This window comes from Setaria viridis, chromosome 8, assembly GCF_005286985.2.
Source record: "Setaria viridis chromosome 8, Setaria_viridis_v4.0, whole genome shotgun sequence".
Lineage (NCBI taxonomy): Eukaryota > Viridiplantae > Streptophyta > Magnoliopsida > Poales > Poaceae > Setaria > Setaria viridis.
The window spans coordinates 8,790,547-8,799,749 of NC_048270.2; the positions used below are offsets into that span (position 1 = coordinate 8,790,547).

The following is a 9,203-nucleotide window of genomic DNA, read 5'->3' on the forward strand; positions in this document are numbered from 1 at the left end:
AGAACCGATTCAGCTGCTGGTACACCATACAGGTAGGGCAAAAGTTTGCATCGACCTGCAGAGAACAATATAGCATAGCATCCCCCTCCGCCCAATGATGAAGCACGAGAGCGACGTCCCAACAAAAAAAAAAAAGAAGAAAGGCCACGATGCTGTCAGCCAACAACCAATGGCGACGGGCCTAGGGCCTTGGGTGATGCACAAGCCAGCAGATCTCTCCGTGCCGTGTCAGATGTCATGTGTGCCCACAACAACAACAATGCGCAACCTGAAAAGATTAAAAAAAAAAACCGCTAGCGAATCAACGAGCGGACGTGCACCGTACAAGACTGCTCCCAAACAGGCTGAATTTCATAGGTTCAGCGAAATCTTGACCTCGATGGAATGGATTGATAATTACATTTTTCGTGACTGCATTGTGAGCTTACCTGGTTGCTGTTTGCTTTACTATGCAGTTTGCAGAGGTAAGGAAGCTATAATAGAATGAAAATTACTAACTGATAGCATACTGGTATCAGCATACTGCATAGAGTGCAAACATAAGATTCTTTCAGGGAAAATAAAGAACTGGTGTTCTTGAACCTACAGCATTATCCAAAGAAATAAGATGAAAACCTATGATTATCGGTTATAAAGACATGCTACAGAGAATAAATTAAAAGCCGACACATATCATGACTGAACATTGCGCCAATATATATTTCCCATGAATTCTTGTCCTTTCTTTTTGGGTGGTCCTGCCACCCATGCTTAACTAGTTACATACAAAACTCAACAGAAAGTGTATTATCTAAAGAAAATTGGAGTTCCAATGGAAAATCCTCCTCTTAGGTATCAGCTCAGCTTCCCAGCAAATTAATTTTGGGTCATCTGCCGGCATCTGCCTCCTCTGGTACCACAATTAAAGTCACTGTCAGGTTTGCTCTTTTAACAAGAACTTTAAATGGCACTCCCACCTTGTCCCCCATGATATCAATGATCTGCCATAAACACTTTATTAGGGTGTTTATACAAATAAAGAAAAAGAATATAATCTTCCTCCAGAATTGAGGATTTGGAAAGAGAAGAATATGAAATTAGCACTCAACGTAATCAGATTTTTTTTAATAAAAAATCAAATAAGATATTACAACCCAATTATAAGATTAATACTTTCAGGGAAGAGAAAAGAATGTTGCAAGTATAGAAAATAGTATAAGCACGCATCAGCAGTAGTTGTCTTAGCTACCAAGAAAAGGAATGTTGCGAGTACAGAAAATAGGATAAGCACACATCACCAGTAGCTATCTTAGTTACCTCTTTGATGCTTTCAACTGGTTTGCCACCAAATTCAACAACCACATCCCCAGGACGAAATCCTGCCTGTTCAGCAGGAGATCCTGGTGTAACCTGATTGAAAATTCATAATGTCAGCAGACTCAGCATAGTTCAGGTGTTATCAGGATCATTTTAACAAAGAGAAGCATGCCAAAAAAGATAGTCATAATTCCTTCTGAGAGCGCAGTAGATTATAAAAAAATCAACATTTTTCTTCTACAACAGACAATGTCACATTATTCTGGTAGATGAATTACAAATTAACTTACCATAGGAACAAGCACTCCTTTTCTTACATCTGGAAAAGTACTTGATTTTTCTTTGAGTTGTGAAATGATCATGGGATTTAGGTCAAGCATCTTTAAACCAAGCCATGGCCTCACAACTCTCCTGCATTGCATGGTAGACAAGCGTAAGTAGCTCCCAGACATGAAGAATAAACATGTACAGTAAGTTTAGGTCATCCAAGATGAATCTACTCACGAAAGGTTACTATACACGTGCTTACTTTCACAATTAATGCACTAATTATTCTTTTTATCAGATAGAACACAACTTGCAAACCTTAACCATATTGCATTTTTTATTGCCTCTTTCAAACAGGAAGCTTATCAAATGAATTACATCTATTGAACTTCCAATGATTTGATCAGTTCAAGAGCACACGTCATACACAAACTATAAAAATAAATTTCAAAAAGCAGACAAAAACAAGACAATACTATGATGATAATAAATTGCAAGCAGAATTATGCTGTGAGTAAGGCATACCCATTTTTCTTGAAGTTATCTACTATTTTAACAACCGAGTCAATTGGTACTGCAAAGCTCAAACCATCAGCATTCCTGACTTTCATCACATTAACTCCTATAATCTCACCATCAAGGTTCACAAGAGGGCCTCCAGAATTCCCCTGTAGCATACAAATGTGTCAAAAAGTTTGTTCGATAGATATTGAGAAGACAAAAAAGAAGATGGAAGAGAAGTGGGAAATCATAAACAATGTGTACATCCATGCTGTCACTGTAAATTTTTAATATTTATTTGGATTTGAATATTCATAATCTTTTGCATTTTCTTGGGACATGATGAGGTGACAACTGGTGGGCATAGTTAAACGACATAAAACCTAAAAAAATTTAGAAGTCAAATACTTTGCATACTAATTTCAAATTTAAGCAACACACACACACAAAATGGTTTTACCTGATTAATAGCGCAATCTGTTTGCAGATACTCCCTTCGTAATCCTCCAAGACCCAGATCACTACTTTTCCGGTCAACACAGCTAAAATAAAGGAAACAAATTCGATTTAGTCAATAAAATAAACTCTATACTTGCACATTTACAAGAAACTAGTATTATTTATGATAATTCATCAGAGTAAATTTAATAAAAATGACTTAGGTCTCAACCTGACAATACCAGCTGTAACTGTGTTCTGAAGAGAAAGTGGACAGCCCAGAGCAACAACCCAATCACCTGGTTGAAGTCTAGATGATGATCCAAGCCTGGCAGCCGGTAACGGGGTCTTAGATTTAATTTTCAGAACGGCGATGTCAGAGTGGCGGTCAGCATTAAGGACTACAGCTTCAAATTCACGACCATCTTGTAAAGTCACACTAACCTGTTACAATATCCAACCTTTTGAGAGAAAGATTAGGAAACAAACACGTTTAAGAAATAATCACCTGGACCAAATCATGATCAATTATCTCAAGCACAGATAAGCATCATAGAATGTAAGAACAGAAAGTGCTGTAATTATCCATTCTACTGTAGCTTGGGGATCTGAGTCACTGAAGTTTAGAACATTAACCCTAGTAGAGTACTTAGTTAAACTACGGTTGAGTAACCTATGCTAAAATGAAAGGTAGAGGATTAAGGACATTAAGCTAGCTCAATTACAAAGTCAATAGACTACTCTGAAATAAATCCAGATCACAACTGACAACTGTCGTAACTAGGTAAGAAATAAGAAATAGTAGCATCCCCCTACTGCCAAACTTCTCTCCAAGGATAAATTTAAATTAACCAGACTTTATCTAGTGTCTGAAATTCACCAAATTACGAGCTAGCAAACTTAGAAAATTGGTTGTTCACGGTATTAAGCAGTCCAAATTCATGCTTCACATTGTCCCATGTGGCGACGATAAGTGGTTGACAGCATTTACAAAGGCAGCATGTAAGAGCCAGTTCCAAATGAACAGATAAGACAGTGCTAAGTTAGCAAACCTTTCCCCTCACAATTGCTTTTGTGCTTTGAAAATCTGCAACAACATGTGCACAGGTCAATATTGTCCCATCTGGATCTATTATAGTTCCAGATCCAATGCTCTGCTCTAGGAGCCATCCATGTGCATCTACAAAAAGTGACTCCAAAGGTTCACGGCACATAGCTACAACACCGGTCATGAATTCAACAGATTCCACCAGATGAGAATGTTGTCACCTTGAGAACAAGAAATGTTTACAACAGCAGGACCAACTGCAGATGCAGCTTTGGCAATCGAATTCCTGCCTAGACACCCTGGGCAACATCTTGAATCATCTGAGCTTCCAGCAGAACCTTGGCCGCTTAAGTCAGCAGGTGAAACCGATGCAGATGCAAAGGAATTCAGTATTGGGAACCCTACAGACACATTTCAACACAGTAAGATCTTCAGCATCAAAAAATGTATGTTATTCAAGAAGAAGATTGGTTCAAGTAAAAGGGGGAAAATCCACTTCTCTTCTTTTAGTTACTTACGACATCTTAAAGCTACTAAATGTAAGCATTCCCTATCCTACTCTTGACCATCACATAAATCATCAATGCAACAATCACAATACGTTCATGAACGAAGAGGTATTATAATTCTACTCCCTCCGTCCCAAATTACTATTCGTTTTGGCTTTTCTAAGTACATAGCTTTTGATATGCACCTAGATATATAATATGTAGAAAAGCCAAAACGAATGGTAATTTGGGACGGAGGGAGTAGAACAGATTAAGAAGGTATATCCCCAACTGGCTGACTGAAATTAAATATTCTACAGGCAGGAAAATGCAGATGATAGTTGCAAATGTGCCACTATCTTCATGATCCAACCACACAAGCTATCATATGGATTCGTACATTACATATTCGCATCCACATACATTTGTCATTCGAATATCAGTATTCAGTACAGTTCAGGGAAAATTAGAGCCCAACCTTATGTCTCTACTGAATTGAAGTAGATAAAAGACCGTATCCCCATTGATTCATAATGCTGTTTTATTCAGTGTACCGCAATCCAGAAACTCTCTAAACTACCCCAGGCAATCTGGGCGGCGCTCACTGCGACGAAATCGCTCCCCGTTCAAAACCCTGAACCCTCTTATGAGCCCCAAAATGTGCCCCGCGGCAAAAGAGATTCTCTCGCACCCCAGGCCGAAGGAGGGGAAAAAATAAACGGACCTTGATAAGGAGGAGGAAGCAGCCACGGGGAGAAGAGGTGGGTGAAGGTGCGGAGCCCTTCGGAGGCGGCGGCGGCGGAAAGGGCCTGGCGGAGCGGCGGGGAGGCCGAGGCGTAGACGGCCGTATCGGGGTCGCGGCGCGCGATGGTCCCGGCGCCCGCGACGCCGGCGGCAGCGGCGAGGAGGAGCGCGGCGCGGCGGCCGCCGCGGAGGAGCATTCTGGAAGGATCGGCGGGGCTCGCTTCTTGCTGGCTTGGCGCACACGAGGAGAGCGAGCAGAGCAGACGTCGCGAAGCGTCGTTCCGCGTGGGGGAGGGGAAGGAAATGGGCCGCCCTTTCTTGCGGTCGCGGGCTTGCTAGAGCGCTTCTTGCGGGCTGTGCCGCTCCAAGATGGTCCGTGTTATATGGATCAAATTAGGCCCAGTTTAGAATGGAAAAGGGTCCTATTTGGCACCTTTAGATTATTAGCCGAGTCCGTTTTCACCCTCAACTCCAAAAGCAACCGTTGCAACTCCTGGTACTCGCAAAACCGGTTATGAGACCACTCGCAAAACCGGTTATGAGACCACCCCGATCGAATCTGCTCCTGCTTCGAGTGACGTGGCGACACATAAGCTACACATCACTGATCCAACGTGATCCAGGCCCACATGTCATAAGGTCTCTCCTTTCAGCAGAATTATTTCCATCTCCCTTCATCCTCTTCCTCCGCTTTCCTTCACGCACCCGGCCATCACCTCATCGTGCTTGTGCTCGTTGCTCGTCCCGGTGGTGGGGGCGTGCTCAGCGGTGGACCGCAATGCATTGCTCTCGATTCGCGCGGCCCTATCGGCGGAGCGCCTTGGCATGCTCTCATCGTCCTTGCCCCGGCTCGCCGACTTCAAACTCTCCAAGAACGAGCTCACCAGTGCGATCCCCCGACGGTCTAGGCTCCGTCCACTTGTTCGCATCTCTCTACCTCGGCGTGAACCGGTTGTCAATTCGTGCAACTGGACTTCGATTTAAGGTGCCGGATGTCAAATTTGATGCTCTGTTCTTCGGTTCCTGCTGCTAGGATCATCATCATGGGTCACCACGCTCACGAACTGGGATGTGATGCATTTTTTGAAGGGTCAACGGAAGGGAGGAATGAATCGTCTTGTTTTCATTATGGCAAAATAGTCATTTTGATCCTCTAACTTTTCTCCGAGGGTCCCTCAACTTTGATTTTTTAGTCAAACATATCCTTGACTGATGTGGCACTTCGCTATAGCCCGTTATAGCCTTATTTAACTCCGTTATTAGTTATTTTTGGAGTTCTACTGCCAAAGCCTTAACCCGCTATTTGAAACACCGACTCCAGCGTCAAATAGTTTGACTTGTCTTTTGACTTGCTAGCATCAGACAAAATGATACGGAGGGAGTACTACCTAGCGGAATACACATGCAGCTGTTATCAAATGGGAACGAGAATTATCGGAGAAGAAGCAGCCACCTTAGCCCTTAGAGCAACTCCAAGAGCTTCCTTAGAGCAACTCCAAGAGCTCCCTTAAACTACCCCTAAAACCTTAATTAGGGGGAAAATAGCAAAAAAAAAGTTGCTCCAACAGATTCCCTAAACCTCCCACAAATTTACGTCCACCCGTATCCGCAGTTATTTTTCCCGTAAATATACGCGGCGCCCGTCCTCCCCCAATCCGTCCGTGCGTGCCCACTTGCGCCTTTTTTTTTCCAACGCACGCCATTTTCCCGAGTGGGTCAGATTTTCCCCAAATCACAGGCTTCTAGGCTACGACGGATACTGACCATGCCTCTATTTCTATGTGCAGTGTGAGCACTGGGTGGGTGGGCGGATGAGGCACTGCGGCGGTGCCCGGCCTTCCCCAAGGTCTTCCCGGGCAGCAGCGGCAACAGCGGTGCAAGTTCCCTGAGCAGCGGCGGCGCCAATGTCAAGTGCTCCCATCCGGCAAGTTCAAGATCGGCACGGCAGGCAGAAGATGCATCGGGTCATGGCCATCGGCGGCGTCCAAGATTTCTAGTTTACCGACAGTGAGTACCTTGGCCGGACTAGTGGAGTTCAGATGCGAAGTGAAGGGCAGGGTCGACGACCACCATGTCCTCCGATAGACGGCCTTGCCGGCGATGATGATGATCCCTTGGCGGAGCATTACCCTGGCAGCGACGCCCCCTATGCATCCTTTGAGCACATGGCGAAAGGCAACGATTTTCTAAATGGTATGGTTCTTATAACTTGTTATCCTAATTCGTCAATCCATCATCCTGCAGCTGATCGTAGAACTAGCACAAACGAACACTCTCCTTATGTTCTACACTTTGAATTGAAATTCCATGCTATATTAGTTCAGTTCATTGATGGTTTGATGTTATCACATATCACTAGGACTTACTGTACAATCATGCAAAATACTTGAAGGACAAAAGCTTTGATGCACATGCTGTGTAAAATATAATTTTCTTCTTTCTCATTTTTCTAAATGCATTTTCATTGATTGATTCCTACAACGAATTACATATGTTCAAATGTACCTTGGAACTATCTGTCATCTTATGTCCTTAAAATATACAGTAGAGTTCAGAGTACTGGGATGTCCTATGTTGTTGATTAATGAGCTTTGAAGATGATATACAGTAGAGTTCAAAGTTCAAAGTACAGTAGAGTTCTGTTGCATGTCGTCCTGGAATTGTATTACATCTGAATCGATATTTAAGACATAACTTTGTAGAATTACTACTGCTCAATCCTTGGCTTTATCTGATCTATGCACAAAAATGCTGTGGAGTTTGGGAACAAAATGTTGTGAGGGTGACCTTCATCACATCTCAAACCACAATTGTGTTTTGGAGCTTGAGACTTCAAACATTGCTTATCTTTTGCATGATTGTACAGTAAGTCCAAGTGATATTGCAGATGCAGAATATATAACTAATTGATGAATGGTAACTAACAGTGGTATTTCAGTTCAGGTTACTGAGCGAGCATTATTTTTGTGGATGTCTGACCATATCGAGAGTTTTATCAAACAAAATAGTAGGGTCATATTAGTTCAGTGCATTGATGGTTTGATTTTATCATACTTCTCTTTGGTTTGTGAAGTGTTCAGGCAGTAATATTTCTGAGACTGGTACAACTGCAGCTGATTGTGGATGCTTGTATCATATCTGCAAGTACTGCTTGCACGTGTTAGTAGTGTCTGATTTTTACAGTGCATACCAGAAAGAAATGAAATTGGAATCCAACCAAAAATAATATATTTACCTCTGTTCATCAGCTCGGTAGAATTTCTACTGCTCTATATTTTATGTTTTGATAGAAAACTTACCAGTAATTAAATGCTTGTAGGAAATGGATATTTTTCCAACATGATGATGGATGAAACCAATCAAGGGGATTTTGATAATTATAACAATACATATGCTGACCAACAGTCACAGGCAATTGAAAAAGTTCCAGCAGCCCCCTCTGCGAGGCCAAACCATAAGAGATCCAAGAATTTCAGTGACCACGAAGATGAGGTTTTGATTTCTGGATGGTCGAATGTAAGCTTGGACCCGATCGTAGGCAAAGATCAAAAAGGTGCCAAGTATTGGTCTCATATCTATGAGTACTTCAATGAACACAAGACGTGCCCCTCAACGCGTATCATGAATTCTCTCATGCACCGGTGGGAGACCATACAGAAATGTGTGAATAAATTTTGTAGATGTCTATCACGGATTGAGTTAAGATGTCAAAGTGGTACTACAATGCAAGACAAGGTACTTACTCACTATGTAATACCAGGTTTTGTTTCGACTATTTTATGTTTATATATCATACATGAATATTCCTTGGATGTTGGTGTGTGCAGGTTGCAGAGGCATGTGCTTTGTACAAGTTCGAAGACGAACATCAAAAAGCATTCCAGTTCATGCATTGTTGGAATAAGCTGAGAGCACAACCAAAATGGCTTGCTAAAATTGATGAATTGGCGGCTGGTAAAACATCTAACAAGAAGCAGAAGACAAGCTCAAATGCTGGCCCCAGTGCAAGTTTACCAATTGAATTAGGTGAAGGTGAGGTTCTAGGCATAGAGGATAATGCATTGACAAGGCCAATTGGTAAGAAGAAGACAAAAGTAGCACTGCTGCAAGAGAGAAAAAAAGTGTGACAGCAACCTTAGAAAATATGTGGGCACAGAAGAAAGAAACTGATGAGGAGAAAGAGCTAAAAAAAGAGGAGAGGTTCAACAAAGCATTTGCACTTGAACAGGAACGAGTTGCTCTTGAACAGGATCGAGTTGCAAATGAAAAATTACTTCTTGAGTTGAGGAGCCAGGAGGTCCAGTTGCAAAAAAGGAGGGATGAAGAGAGGATTATGACCATGGACCTTACTGCCATGCTAGATGAGCAAAAGAAATACTACATGTCCTTGCGTGCTGAGATCATGAGCCGACTATCTATGC

General features: G+C 42.3%; 1 protein-coding gene across 1 annotated transcript; it reads right to left on the reverse strand.

Annotated features, from left to right (window-relative positions):
• Positions 1-675: 675 nt before the first annotated feature.
• On the reverse strand, positions 676-5,025 carry LOC117866466 (putative protease Do-like 14). The gene is made up of 9 exons (XM_034750675.2): positions 4,763-5,025; positions 3,772-3,951; positions 3,555-3,682; positions 2,735-2,946; positions 2,525-2,606; positions 2,089-2,231; positions 1,587-1,707; positions 1,297-1,389; positions 676-980 (listed from the first exon to the last, which is right to left on the reverse strand). The coding sequence occupies exons 1-9, from the start codon at positions 4,977-4,979 to the stop codon at positions 867-869; spliced, it is 1,290 nt and encodes a 429-aa protein (XP_034606566.1). The 5' UTR covers positions 4,980-5,025; the 3' UTR covers positions 676-866.
• Between the last annotated feature and the right edge of the window lie 4,178 nt (positions 5,026-9,203).

Coding starts and splice junctions, on each gene's coding strand:
- LOC117866466 (XM_034750675.2), bottom strand. CDS start 4,979: ATGCTCCTCCGCGGCGGCCGCCGCGCCGCGCTCCTCCTCGCCGCTGCC. Junction 1,708..2,088: donor GATAACTTCAAGAAAAATGG/GTATGCCTTACT, acceptor CATGCAATGCAG/GAGAGTTGTGAGGCCATGGC. Junction 981..1,296: donor CAGTTGAAAGCATCAAAGAG/GTAACTAAGATA, acceptor TGTTTATGGCAG/ATCATTGATATCATGGGGGA.